The 15,109-nt window shown below is 46.7% G+C and overlaps 1 protein-coding gene across 1 annotated transcript in view; it reads right to left on the reverse strand.

Moving 5' to 3' along the window:
• The window catches only part of frmd6 (FERM domain containing 6), a gene marked incomplete at its 3' end in the record, with an annotated part of 47,160 nt that overhangs the window by 24,544 nt on the left and 7,507 nt on the right, over positions 1-15,109 (reverse strand). Inside the window, exons 3-5 of the mRNA XM_083633673.1 lie at positions 4,499-4,578; positions 1,602-1,678; positions 1-179 (exon numbers count right to left, since the gene is read on the reverse strand). The exon at positions 1-179 is cut by the window's left edge and continues 8 nt beyond it. Coding sequence (XP_083489799.1) covers positions 1-179; positions 1,602-1,678; positions 4,499-4,578 — 336 coding nt within the window. The remainder of the gene's footprint in view (positions 180-1,601; positions 1,679-4,498; positions 4,579-15,109) is intronic.

Raw genomic sequence — 15,109 nt, forward strand, 5'->3', positions numbered from 1 at the left:
GGAAGTAAGCCTCCGGTTCAAAGTACTTCCCAAAGTGCTTGTTGCGTTTGAAGTTGCCCAGGTCGGCCTGGAGCGCAAAGGCTGCCAGGAGGAAGTAGGCCTCCTCCCTCTGGATGCACTGGGACAGCAGCAGCTGTTTCCTCAGGTGCCAGTAGTAGTAGTACCTGGCCGAGCGGTCACTGCAGGGGAGACAGAGAGCACAATGAACTGATGGTACATGCAGCCCATCCAGGTACTTTGAGCCTTCAAGTCAAAATACCTGCAGCACTACATTCAAAGTTCAAAACATGGGAAGGTGCTAATTTGAGCTAATACTGACACATGCATGAAGAACATAGCTTATGTCTACACCAGGGGTCGCCAAACTATGGCCCGCGGGCCAACTGCTGCCCGCTGCACCTTTTTAAGTGGCCCGCCGTACATTTTGCAAGAAAAATAAAATAAATGCTTTTTTTTTTTTTTTTTGCCGGTGAAGCTTTTTTTGTTTTTCCATTTTAAAGTTTGAAACAGAAACGGAAAAACTTGTTTTCCCCCACTTTCTTTTTTTCCACGTAAAACCATTGAAAATGGGTTACTTGAGTACCCTGACCTAACCTGACGCTGCCAGATGGACGGTTTAGCTCCACATTGCAGTAACCCGACCCGCTGACGGAGGCGGGCACTTTTTCCAAGCTACTTGGCAGGTGATTGGATGACCCATCTGTCTATCACCGCTGGTGGGTGTTAACTTCAACCAATCAGATCGCCATGCCTCTGATGTCACGTTTGCGACCGGAGGAAGGTGCCTGATCTCCGTGGTATTCATTGATTGAGTCCTCACCGTCCTCATCGTCGTAAAGTCGGCTTCAAAGCATGACGTTAGATTATAACAAACTAGTTGTGTGGCTTAGCCTTCCCAAATGTTGAGGGTCGTTTTTTAGAATTTAATACATAGAATTGGGAACGTTACATTCAATTTCATTCAGACTGCTTGTCACTTCCGCGGCGGCAGCTATGTTGACGAGTGAAAAGAACTACAAAGACCATGTACCCACTACTTGCCCAGACGAGCCTAAGCCCGCCTAAGGCTGCCGCTGATTCGTCGGGCCGGCATGGTTCGGCCAATCATCTTAACTGCCTGTGCATGAAGATGGATTACGTCGAGAGAATCTCTTTTGATCTCGCGAGGTTATCCATCTTGCAAGCAAGGTTAACCCTGACCTACCTGGTCTATTAATTGTATTTATTATTCTTTATTTTTTTACATTTTTAATACTGAATGTTGGTGAAATTATCTCTCTCTTAACCTGTTGGCACAGGAAAAGAAAATTTGAAAACATACAGAAATACCCATTGTAATAGGTGAGCACATCAATAAACTATGTGTCATATATTTATTTAGGTGGAAATTAAAATGTTTATAGCACAAGGATTTTCTGGTCAACCCCCCCCCACAATGTGTATAATCATTCCAAGTGCTTTACTTACCTTATCAATCTCCCATTCTCTACATAATAATAATAATAATAATAATAATAATAATAATAATAATAATAATAATAATAATAATAATAATAATAATAATAATAATAATAACATATCATTCCAAGTGCTTTACTTACCTTATCAATCTCCCATTCTCTACATAATACTGAGCCCTGAAGTGGATTATCATTGGAGGCCCAAACTGGTCAATGCCCTGGAAGACACAAAGGGAAGTCTGTTATTATTTGTTTTCTTCATACAGAGTCCACCATAGATGTTAGGGGCGTGTGGGGGGGGGGGGGGGTAGATACAGCATAGTATCGCGATATTTTGTGGCAATATATCGTATCGCACGAATGCCAATTATCGTGATATTTTATGATACCAACCAATTGTCAAGTGCATCATGCAACATTTAGGACAGGTTTTTTATGACAGTGTTGGTCAGTCTGTCTGCTTGACAGCCCCATTTTGCTGCAATCAAAAATATTAAAGTCGAACTGAACTGAACCCGTTCGGCGCGTGGGTCGGAGTCCGTTTCAGACTGAAAACATAACTTGTCTGAGATGACACGTTGAGAGGCGGGTCATAGTAGCATGTCGATGATTTGATTTGACAATTCTGGGGACTGGCTTTGGCATTGGCCAATCCTGGCGTGTTCCACCCCCAAATCGAGTGGGATTCAGCGTGTTGTTGTGCTACGCGAGTGGGATCCGCCGAGTACTGATTCTGTGCGGAACGAGCGGACAATCCGATGCATGGGTGCTGCCCGCCCGCCTGGAATCTCTGAGGGGCGACCCCTGACAACCAGGCTCTCAGGCGCGCGCCTTTATCGCTATTGCGGTAAATACAATATTCCTGGAATGCGAGTTTTAACGAGCCAGTTACATTTCTTTGCATTCTCAGACATTACCGTTTGATTTATTTAGTATGTTCCATACAATTGGCCAAGGTAGTAGTTAGTTTATGGGCTAGAAATTCTGCCAGATGACAGGCACTAGGCGCCATTTTCTTCTCCATTTGGAACAGAAAATGATCCTGAAATGAAGATTTGATTGACAGCTGCCATGTCGTGATATGATTGGTTGAAATGGGGTAGAAATTTGATAGTACTAGGTGACGTCAGCAAACTGTAGATTACTGTTATGAATGAAATCTTGAAAAATGAACTTTTGATGTGAAAAAGTGTGAAAAAAGAAAGAAATTCGATTTTTGTGATTTTTTTTTGGCATACATTATTAAATAGGTGCACTGCATAACCAGGTATTTGAACTAAAAGAAAAGAAAAGTCATTTCTGGGTTCGGCTCGACTTTAAAGTGAGATGAACAGACTGGAAACTTTATCTCATTAGCTCCTTTGGGGACATAATTTTCAGTTGAAAAAAGGTAATAAATCACAATATATTGCAATATCGCAATGCTCAATAGATCGCAATACAAGCATATCGCAACATCGCAACACTATCGTATTGTCCCCCTATCAATTAGTGGGGCTGGGATGCCTCAATGAGTTGAGGCTGATCCAGAAATGGGTGTACTTTTGACTAGTGTAGCTAACAGAGACTGGCTCTCCACTGACTGCTCACTTCTAAACGTGTGACTTTAAGTCAATAATAACGCAACATTTGCACCACAGAATGTGACTTGGGCAAACATGTCTCACCTTGCTCGCCTCTCTCTTCCATTCTTTGGGGCAGTACTTGGATAAAACATGTCTCACCTTGCTGGCCTCTCTCTTCCATTCTTTGGGGCAGTACTTGGATAAAACATGTCTCACCTTGCTGGCCTCTCTCTTCCATTCTTTGGGGCAGTACTTGGATAAAACATGTCTCACCTTGCTCGCCTCTCTCTTCCATTCTTTGGGGCAGTACTTGGATAAAACATGTCTCACCTTGCTCGCCTCTCTCTTCCATTCTTTGGGGCAGTACTTGGATAAAACATGTCTCACCTTGCTCGCCTCTCTCTTCCATTCTTTGGGGCAGTACTTGGATAAAACATGTCTCACCTTGCTCGCCTCTCTCTTCCATTCTTTGGGGCAGTACTTGGATAAAACATGTCTCACCTTGCTCGCCTCTCTCTTCCATTCTTTGGGGCAGTACTTGGATAGAAACATGTCTCACCTTGCTCGCCTCTCTCTTCCATTCTTTGGGGCAGTACTTGGATAAAACATGTCTCACCTTGCTGGCCTCTCTCTTCCATTCTTTGGGGCAGTACTTGGATAGAAACATGTCTCACCTTGCTCGCCTCTCTCTTCCATTCTTTGGGGCAGTACTTGGATAAAACATGTCTCACCTTGCTCGCCTCTCTCTTCCATTCTTTGGGGCAGTACTTGGATAAAACATGTCTCACCTTGCTCGCCTCTCTCTTCCATTCTTTGGGGCAGTACTTGGATAAAACATGTCTCACCTTGCTCGCCTCTCTCTTCCATTCTTTGGGGCAGTACTTGGATAAAACATGTCTCACCTTGCTGGCCTCTCTCTTCCATTCTTTGGGGCAGTACTTGGATAAAACATGTCTCACCTTGCTGGCCTCTCTCTTCCATTCTTTGGGGCAGTACTTGGATAAAACATGTCTCACCTTGCTGGCCTCTCTCTTCCATTCTTTGGGGCAGTACTTGGATAAAACATGTCTCACCTTGCTCGCCTCTCTCTTCCATTCTTTGGGGCAGTACTTGGATAAAACATGTCTCACCTTGCTCGCCTCTCTCTTCCATTCTTTGGGGCAGTACTTGGATAGAAACATGTCTCACCTTGCTCGCCTCTCTCTTCCATTCTTTGGGGCAGTACTTGGATAAAACATGTCTCACCTTGCTCGCCTCTCTCTTCCATTCTTTGGGGCAGTACTTGGATAAAACATGTCTCACCTTGCTCGCCTCTCTCTTCCATTCTTTGGGGCAGTACTTGGATAAAACATGTCTCACCTTGCTCGCCTCTCTCTTCCATTCTTTGGGGCAGTACTTGGATAAAACATGTCTCACCTTGCTCGCCTCTCTCTTCCATTCTTTGGGGCAGTACTTGGATAAAACATGTCTCACCTTGCTCGCCTCTCTCTTCCATTCTTTGGGGCAGTACTTGGATAGCTTCTGGCACAGCTCCATATAGATATGCTCATTGTCTGGAGGAGGAGAGGCACAGGTTTTAGGAAGACACACTCATCCTCTGTGTCATCAGAGAGAGTGTGTGTGTGCGTGTGTGTGTGTGTGTGTGCGTGTGCGTGTGCGTGTGCGTGTGCGTGTGCGTGTGCGCGTGTGCGCGTGCGCGTGCGCGTGCGCGTGCGCGTGCGCGTGCGCGTGCGCGTGTGTGTGTGTGTGTGTGTGTGTGTGTGTGTGAGTGTGTGTGTAGCCCCGATCCACAGAGAAATCCCCAGCGGAGCTTAGTTGAAAGGCTGCCTCAGAGCGATCACATCAGACAAGCCTCTGCATTTTCTATTGTAGTGAGTCTCTGTGGTGTTCACTCTCTCTCTCTCTCTCTCTTCACCTCTCTCTGTGGTGTTCACTCTCTCTCTCTCTCTTCACCTCCCTCTGTGGTGTTCACTCTCTCTCTCTCTCTCTCTTCACCTCCCTCTGTGGTGTTCACTCTCTCTCTCTCTCTCTCTTCACCTCCCTCTGTGGTGTTCACTCTCTCTCTCTCTCTCTTCACCTCTCTCTGTGGTGTCCACTCTCTCTCTCTCTTCACCTCTCTCTGTGGTGTTCACTCTCTCTCTCTCTTCACCTCTCTCTGTGGTGTTCACTCTCTCTCTCTCTTCACCTCCCTCTGTGGTGTTCACTCTCTCTCTCTCTCTTCACCTCCCTCTGTGGTGTTCACTCTCTCTCTCTCTCTCTCTCTTCACCTCCCTCTGTGGTGTCCACTCTCTCTCTCTCTCTCTCTTCACCTCTCTCTGTGGTGTTCACTCTCTCTCTCTCTTCACCTCTCTCTGTGGTGTCCACTCTCTCTCTCTCTTCACCTCTTTCTGTGGTGTTCACTCTCTCTCTCTCTCTCTCTTCACCTCTCTCTGTGGTGTTCACTCTCTCTCTCTCTCTCTCTTCACCTCTCTCTGTGGTGTCCACTCTCTCTCTCTCTTCACCTCTCTCTGTGGTGTTCACTCTCTCTCTCTCTCTCTCTCTTCACCTCTCTCTGTGGTGTTCACTCTCTCTCTTCACCTCTCTCTGTGGTGTTCACTCTCTCTCTCTCTTCACCTCTCTCTGTGGTGTTCACTCTCTCTCTTCACCTCTCTCTGTGGTGTCCACTCTCTCTCTCTTCACCTCCCTCTGTGGTGTTCACTCTCTCTCTCTCTTCACCTCTCTCTGTGGTGTTCACTCTCTCTCTCTCTTCACCTCCCTCTGTGGTGTTCACTCTCTCTCTCTCTCTCTTCACCTCCCTCTGTGGTGTTCACTCTCTCTCTCTCTCTTCACCTCTTTCTGTGGTGTTCACTCTCTCTCTCTCTCTTCACCTCTCTCTGTGGTGTTCACTCTCTCTCTCTCTCTTCACCTCTCTCTGTGGTGTCCACTCTCTCTCTCTTCACCTCCCTCTGTGGTGTTCACTCTCTCTCTCTCTCTTCACCTCTCTCTGTGGTGTTCACTCTCTCTCTCTCTCTCTTCACCTCCCTCTGTGGTGTTCACTCTCTCTCTCTCTCTTCACCTCTCTCTGTGGTGTTCACTCTCTCTCTCTCTTCACCTCTCTCTGTGGTGTTCACTCTCTCTCTTCATCTCTCTCTCTCTTCACCTCTCTCTGTGGTGTTCACTCTCTCTCTCTCTTCACCTCTCTCTGTGGTGTTCACTCTCTCTCTCTCTTCACCTCCCTCTGTGGTGTTCACTCTCTCTCTCTCTCTTCACCTCCCTCTGTGGTGTTCACTCTCTCTCTCTCTCTTCACCTCCCTCTGTGGTGTTCACTCTCTCTCTCTCTCTCTTCACCTCTCTCTGTGGTGTTCACTCTCTCTCTCTCTTCACCTCTCTCTGTGGTGTTCACTCTCTCTCTCTCTTCACCTCCCTCTGTGGTATTCACTCTCTCTCTCTCTTCACCTCTCTCTGTGGTGTTCACTCTCTCTCTCTCTTCACCTCTCTCTGTGGTGTTCACTCTCTCTCTCTCTTCACCTCTCTCTGTGGTGTTCACTCTCTCTCTCTCTCTTCACCTCCCTCTGTGGTGTTCACTCTCTCTCTCTCTTCACCTCCCTCTGTGGTGTTCACTCTCTCTCTCTCTCTTCACCTCCCTCTGTGGTGTTCACTCTCTCTCTCTCTTCACCTCCCTCTGTGGTGTTCTCTCTCTCTCTCTCTCTTCACCTCTCTCTGTGGTGTTCACTCTCTCTCTTCACCTCTCTCTGTGGTGTTCACTCTCTCTCTCTCTCTCTCTTCACCTCTCTCTGTGGTGTTCACTCTCTCTCTCTCTTCACCTCTCTCTGTGGTGTTCACTCTCTCTCTCTCTTCACCTCCCTCTGTGGTGTTCACTCTCTCTCTCTCTTCACCTCCCTCTGTGGTGTTCACTCTCTCTCTCTCTTCACCTCCCTCTGTGGTGTTCACTCTCTCTCTCTCTTCACCTCCCTCTGTGGTGTTCACTCTCTCTCTCTCTCTCTTCACCTCTCTCTGTGGTGTTCACTCTCTCTCTCTCTTCACCTCCCTCTGTGGTGTTCACTCTCTCTCTCTCTCTTCACCTCCCTCTGTGGTGTTCACTCTCTCTCTCTCTTCACCTCCCTCTGTGGTGTTCTCTCTCTCTCTCTCTCTTCACCTCTCTCTGTGGTGTTCACTCTCTCTCTTCACCTCTCTCTGTGGTGTTCACTCTCTCTCTCTCTCTCTCTTCACCTCTCTCTGTGGTGTTCACTCTCTCTCTCTCTTCACCTCTCTCTGTGGTGTTCACTCTCTCTCTCTCTTCACCTCCCTCTGTGGTGTTCACTCTCTCTCTCTCTTCACCTCCCTCTGTGGTGTTCACTCTCTCTCTCTCTTCACCTCCCTCTGTGGTGTTCACTCTCTCTCTCTCTTCACCTCCCTCTGTGGTGTTCACTCTCTCTCTCTCTCTCTTCACCTCTCTCTGTGGTGTTCACTCTCTCTCTCTCTTCACCTCCCTCTGTGGTGTTCACTCTCTCTCTCTCTCTTCACCTCCCTCTGTGGTGTTCACTCTCTCTCTCTCTTCACCTCCCTCTGTGGTGTTCTCTCTCTCTCTCTCTCTTCACCTCTCTCTGTGGTGTTCACTCTCTCTCTTCACCTCTCTCTGTGGTGTTCACTCTCTCTCTCTCTCTCTCTCTCTTCACCTCTCTCTGTGGTGTTCACTCTCTCTCTCTCTTCACCTCTCTCTGTGGTGTTCACTCTCTCTCTCTCTTCACCTCCCTCTGTGGTGTTCACTCTCTCTCTCTCTCTCTCTTCACCTCTCTCTGTGGTGTTCACTCTCTCTCTCTCTTCACCTCTCTCTGTGGTGTTCACTCTCTCTCTCTCTCTCTTCACCTCTCTCTGTGGTGTTCACTCTCTCTCTCTTCACCTCTCTCTGTGTTCACTCTCTCTCTCTTCACCTCTCTCTGTGGTGTTCACTCTCTCTCTCTCTCTCTCTTCACCTCTCTCTGTGGTGTTCTCTCTCTCTCTCTTCACCTCTCTCTGTGGTGTTCACTCTCTCTCTCTCTCTTCACCTCTCTCTGTGGTGTTCACTCTCTCTCTCTCTTCACCTCTCTCTGTGGTGTTCACTCTCTCTCTCTCTTCATCTCTCTCTGTGGTGTTCACTCTCTCTCTTCGCCTCTGGTGTTCACTCAATTCAATTCAATTCAAAGGGCTTTATTGGCATGATAAGGTGCATCTTACATTGCCAAAGCATACATTAGCAACACTTAGCAGTTACAAAGAATCAAAAAACAGAAAACAAGCCATTTTGTTACCCAGTAACATAAATCACAAAATCTGAAGATATTCAAAGAGGAAGAGAAAAGAAAATTAAATGGAATGTGATAAGATAGAATATAATAGAAGACTATTGTTGACCGGAATCTATTCAGAATAATAACAGAACTGTAATAAACGGGCAGTTAAATGGTGATAGTGCAAATAGAGAGCAATTACAGTATATTAACAAAAAAATCACAGAATCTGTAAATAATAGCGTTGTTATTTTGAAATCTTCAGAAGAGAGCGAAAAACAAATCAAAGCAAAAAAGAATAAAATATAATAGAATAAGATCAAACAAAATATTAGTGTTGACCAAAAAACCTATTTGGAACAACAAATTTAAAACTTAAAAACTTAAAACTTACAATTTTAAATGTAAACACGCAAACCAATAAGCTGGATGCTAGTGCACATAATACAGTGTGTTAGGTGTTCTGTGTTTCAGCCAGATGTGGATGGCTCTCCTGTCCACTGGCTGTCCCTCAGCTGATGGCAGCTCCACACATCATGTGCTGCTACAATGGTGCATTCAGCTTTCTCTCCCAGAAGATATTGAAGTGCAGATGTGTCCGTGATATTTTCAAATTCTTTGTACTTCTGGTTCATTTTGGGGGAGATTGAGGCTCTAATTTCTTTGTATTTGTCACAGTGTAACAGGAGGTGCAGCTCTGTCTCCACCTCTCCTCTCTGGGAGCAGAGTGAACACAGCCTCTCCTCTCTGGGTAGCCAGTATGCTACTGCGTGTTTTTGTTTGTCAAATGTGGTGGCGAGTGTAATAAAGAGTAGATGGCTGGTATGCGAGTGTTGTCTGGAAGAGTGCGAGTGACTTTACAACTTTACAACTTTACGACTTATATATTCCACTTAAAGGGACACTCAACCAGCTCTGTATCAAACACCTTGTTCTCCTAACTGGAGGTGGAAGTGTATGTCACTTGTAGTTTGTACACATGGATAATATGATTTGTGACAGGCATATTGAGGAGGCAATGGCAGCTTCTCCTGGATAAGACCTTCATCAATTGCTCAACGTTGCTCAAGAAATATGTATTTTAACCCGCTAGGATCAGATGATCTGGGTTCACCTGCTAGGATCAGATGATCTGGGTTCACCTGCTAGGATCAGATGATCTGGGTTCACCTGCTAGGATCAGATGATCTGGGTTCACCTCACCGGGACAGATCTTCAGATAGGATCAGATGATCTGGGTTCACCTCACCGGGACAGATCTTCAGATAGGATCAGATGATCTGGGTTCACCTCACCGGGACAGATCTTCAGATAGGATCAGATGATCTGGGTTCACCTCACCGGGACAAATCTTCAGAGAGCGTCCGTTAAGCCATCGATAGAAAAGTAACACCGAATGGACTTTCAAAACATTCCTGTGGTTGTCAAAAACTTTGTGGGCATATTTTCCACTGTGCAAAATAACCCCAGCACTCCAAAGAGGTTGAAACAAACAAGCAAACAAACAGAACAGTATTATTTGAATGCTATGTGCTCCAGTGTGCTCCAGTGTGCTATGTGCTCCAGTGTGCTCCAGTGTGCTCCAGTGTGCTATGTGCTCCAGTGTGCTCCAGTGTGCTCCAGTGTGCTATGTGCTCCAGTGTGCTCCAGTGTGCTATGTGCTCCAGTGTGCTCCAGTGTGCTATGTGCTCCAGTGTGCTATGTGCTCCAGTGTGCTCCAGTGTGCTATGTGCTCCAGTGTGCTAGTTTGCTATGTGCTCCAGTGTGCTATGTGCTCCAGTGTGCTATGTGCTCCAGTGTGCTCCAGTGTGCTATGTGCTCCAGTGTGCTATGTGCTCCAGTGTGCTATGTGCTCCAGTGTGCGGGCCTGGCTGTGCGGATGCATTGGTCAGAGGGACAGCGGGGGAGACAGCGGGGGTGGGCGGGGCCTCTGTTTGCCTAGGGGATTTCACGCTGTTCAGACAAGCAGCTCAGGAATGTCCCACAATCAGACCCATTGGCTCCTGCTCAATTGACCTGCTGTGGCTGTCAGTCTGACTCATCTGGAGGCCAGCTGTCTGAGAACACTGCCCCCTGGAGGCCAGCCGTCTGAGAACACTGCCCCCTGCAGGCCAGCCGTCTGAGAACACTGCCCTCTGCAGGCCAGCCGTCTGAGAACACTGCCCTCTGGAGGCCAGCCGTCTGAGAACACTGCCCTCTGCAGGCCAGCCGTCTGAGAACACTGCCCTCTGCAGGCCAGCCGTCTGAGAATACTGCCCTCTGGAGGCCAGCCGTCTGAGAACACTGCCCCCTGGAGGCCAGCCGTCTGAGAACGCTGCCCTCTGGAGGCCAGCCGTCTGAGAATACTGCCCTCTGGAGGCCAGCCGTCTGAGAACACTGCCCCCTGGAGGCCAGCCGTCTGAGAACGCTGCCCTCTGGAGGCCAGCCGTCTGAGAACACTGCCCTCTGCAGGCCAGCCGTCTGAGAATACTGCCCTCTGGAGGCCAGCCGTCTGAGAACACTGCCCCCTGGAGGCCAGCCGTCTGAGAACGCTGCCCTTGCAATTTTGCTCTCCTTTTTGCAGTTGCCTCTGACTGTCGCTAGTGTCCTCTAGAGAGAGAGAGAGTGGCGTCAGCGGAGGACCAAAATGCGAGACTCATTAGCCAATGAACAGCCAGGAAAGGGTCTCGCGCTACTTTTGCATGCTAAAATAAAGCTGATAATGTACATTTTGATTCAAGAAAAAAAAAAAAAACGTTCAAAGTACAACACAAACTGTCCATTTTGCTGCAACTCGACAGTGCTGCTTAATCCAGAACCTTACTTCCTGGAACTCTTGAGAGTAAAAAAAAAAGCGGTCCATTGGAGTGAATGGAGATGTCGCAACTCTTCTTTCACGGCTCTTGACTGTCGCCTGCCGTCTGCCCCCCGCCGTGCCCCCGTCATGTGACCCTCGCCGAGCCCCCGTCATGTGACCCTCGCCGAGCCCCAGTCGTCACCGTAAAACAGCTCCGCTCTCGCAGCACAATGGAGTCCAGTCAGGCTGAGGTGGGCCAGTCTCCTGGGAGACCGCCGTGACAGATAGGTGAGAGATGTTGCGTTCATGGCAGATTCAGGCTCCCCCAGCCAAGTTATTGGTCTGAGGAGGAACAACAGCGTTGGAGCGGTTCAACTGTTCGCACGTTGCCATGGTTACCTTTTGTGGCGTGCATTCACCAGTAGGCCATAAACCACGTGTTGTCCAATCACTGGGAAATCTGCGTAGATGTAAGAGGGAAACGCCCCCGGAGGGGTACGGTGGTGCAGTGGTACGCGCCGTCGCCTCACAGCTCGAAGGTCCTGGGTTCGATTCCCACCTGGGACGCTGTGAGCGTCCCTGAAGGAATGCGTGCCCGTCCGCATGTCCTCGAGTGCCCGCCGCCCGGGTGGGGTCGTCAAAAAGGGCCTTTCTGTGTGCAGTTTGCATCTTCTCCCCGTGCCTCCCGGGGGTTTCCTTCATATAGGAACCCCCTTCACCAAAAACATGCAATATCCTGGTTGCTAATGTGGTTCCTCCTCTGGTCGTTAAGGGCGCCTGTTGGTTCAGAGGGAGGGGAACCGGTTGGAATAGCGTGAACCTCCCACGTGCTATGTCCTACCGGTGAAGCTTCCTCTGTCAGGTGAAAAGAAGCGGCTGGCTAACTGCCCATGTCTCGGAGGAAGCATGGAGCCAGTTTCGGCTCTCCCCAGATCGGCAGAGGGTGGAGCAGCAACCAGGATAAATAAATTAAGTTAGCACTAATGGGGGATAAAAATGGGATAAAAAATCGGGGGGAGAGTGAAACGACCCCTTCGTCGACACAACTGAATCATGGGCAAGACTCCAAGGGATTTGAAAGGGAGGAAGGTGTGAAGTAACCTGACGCTGCCAGATGGGGGCGGTAGGTTAGGTGTGAAGTAACCTGACGCTGCCAGATGGGGGCGGTAGGTTAGGTGTGAAGTAACCTGACGCTGCCAGATGGGGGCGGTAGGTAATAATAGGTGTGAAGTGGATAATCACCGAAATCTTGTATCGTATTTGCCCTTCTCCAAGCGAACAAACCGGCCATTCTGTTTGGTTCGCTTGGAGAAGGGCAAACCCGATACAAGATACGCGGTTCCCACACTCTCTCGTCTCGGACGTCAAATCCAATTACTTGATCATGATTTGAGGAAAGACATGAGGATTAAACATCAACGCTGACAGCTCTTTTTCAATATAATCTTGTCAAGTCAAGAAATCATGATGAAATCAGTCGTTTCAAAACCGGAACACTACTGTTCTATCAACACAAATATCCACCATAGGGTTTTTCCTCTGGATGTGAAGTGTTGCTGCTAGAACGAAGAGAGGTCCAGAGCGCTGAAGGTCCAGAGGGCTGAAGCATATTCATGATGTAATAAAAAAAAAATCAAGTACTTTCAACGTCATCCGCACATTTTCAAAAGATTTCCAGGTCCGAAAGCATTCCTATTATATTTGTCTCAAATCCACAAACTTTCTAGGATTTTCAAGGCCTGTGGAAGCCCTGAAGATAGTTGACATGCAGCACCCCACAGAATGACATACTGAATGTAACTGCACCAACAGAGGTACGAGACCCCCCCCCCCCCCCCAAATGAATGAGTTGTGTTTGTAAAGTGGATTCTCCATGGCAGTGGTCTAAATGAATGAGTTGTGTTTGTGTAAAGTGGATTCTCCATGGCAGTGGTCAAAATGAATGAGTTGTGTTTGTAAAGTGGATTCTCCATGGCAGTGGTCTAAATTAATGAGTTGTGTTTGTGTAAAGTGGATTCTCCATGGCAGTGGTCAAAATGAATGAGTTGTGTTTGTAAAGTGGATTCTCCATGGCAGTGGTCTAAATTAATGAGTTGTGTTTGTGTAAAGTGGATTCTCCATGGCAGTGGTCAAAATGAATGAGTTGTGTTTGTAAAGTGGATTCTCCATGGCAGTGGTCTAATTGAATGAGTTGTGTTTGTAAAGTGGATTCTCCATGGCAGTGGTCTAAATTAATGAGTTGTGTTTGTGTAAAGTGGATTCTCCATGGCAGTGGTCAAAATGAATGAGTTGTGTTTGTAAAGTGGATTCTCCATGGCAGTGGTCTAAATTAATGAGTTGTGTTTGTGTAAAGTGGATTCTCCATGGCAGTGGTCAAAATGAATGAGTTGTGTTTGTAAAGTGGATTCTCCATGGCAGTGGTCTAAATGAATGAGTTGTGTTTGTAAAGTGGATTCTCCATGGCAGTGGTCTAAATGAATGAGTTGTGTTTGTAAAGGGGATTCTCCATGGCAGTGGTCTAAATGAATGAGTTGTGTTTGTAAAGTGGATTCTCCATGGCAGTGGTCTAAATGAATGAGTTGTGTTTGTAAAGTGGATTCTCCATGGCAGTGGTCTAAATGAATGAGTTGTGTTTGTAAAGCGGATTCTCCGTGGCAGTGGTCTAAATGAATGAGTTGTGTTTGTAAAGTGGATTCTCCATGGCAGTGGTCAAAATGAATGAGTTGTGTTTGTAAAGTGGATTCTCCATGGCAGTGGTCAAAATGAATGAGTTGTGTTTGTAAAGTGGATTCTCCATGGCAGTGGTCTAAATTAATGAGTTGTGTTTGTAAAGTGGATTCTCCATGGCAGTGGTCTAAATTAATGAGTTGTGTTTGTAAAGTGGATTCTCCATGGCAGTGGTCTAAATGAATGATTTGTGTTTGTGTAAAGTGGATTCTCCATGGCAGTGGTCTAAATGAATGAGTTGTGTTTGTGTAAAGTGGATTCTCCATGGCAGTGGTCTAAATGAATGAGTTGTGTTTGTAAAGTGGATTCTCCATGGCAGTGGTCTAAATGAATGAGTTGTGTTTGTAAAGTGGATTCTCCATAGCAGTGGTCTAAATGAATGAGTTGTGTTTGTGTAAAGTGGATTATCCATGGCAGTGGTCTAAATGAATGAGTTGTGTTTGTGTAAAGTGGATTCTCCATGGCAGTGGTCTAAATGAATGAGTTGTGTTTGTAAAGTGGATTCTCCATGGCAGTGGTCTAAATGAATGAGTTGTGTTTGTAAAGTGGATTCTCCATAGCAGTGGTCTAAATGAATGAGTTGTGTTTGTGTAAAGTGGATTCTCCATGGCAGTGGTCTAAATGAATGAGTTGTGTTTGTAAAGTGGATTCTCCATAGCAGTGGTCTAAATGAATGAGTTGTGTTTGTAAAGTGGATTCTCCATGGCAGTGGTCAAAATGAATGAGTTGTGTTTGTAAAGTGAATTCTCCATGGCAGTGGTCTAAATGAATGAGTTGTGTTTGTAAAGTGGATTCTCCATGGCAGTGGTCTAAATAAATGAGTTGTGTTTGTAAAGTGGATTCTCCATGGCAGTGGTCTAAATGAATGAGTTGTGTTTGTAAAGTGGATTCTCCATGGCAGTGGTCTAAATGAATGAGTTGTGTTTGTAAAGTGGATTCTCCATAGCAGTGGTCTAAATGAATGAGTTGTGTTTGTAAAGTGGATTCTCCATGGCAGTGGTCAAAATGAATGAGTTGTGTTTGTAAAGTGTATTCTCCATGGCAGTGGTCAAAATGAATGAGTTGTGTTTGTGTAAAGTGGATTCTCCATGGCAGTGGTCAAAATGAATGAGTTGTGTTTGTAAAGTGGATTCTCCATGGCAGTGGTCAAAATGAATGAGTTGTGTTTGTAAAGTGAATTCTCCATGGCAGTGGTCTAAATGAATGAGTTGTGTTTGTAAAGTGGATTCTCCATGGCAGTGGTCTAAATGAATGAGTTGTGTTTGTGTAAAGTGGATTCTCCATGGCAGTGGTCAAAATGAATGAGTTGTGTTTGTGTAAAGTGGATTCTCCATG

The sequence above is a fragment of the Poromitra crassiceps genome (genome assembly GCF_964638095.1).
Source record: "Poromitra crassiceps genome assembly, chromosome: 3".
NCBI classification, from domain to species: Eukaryota; Metazoa; Chordata; class Actinopteri; order Beryciformes; family Melamphaidae; genus Poromitra; species Poromitra crassiceps.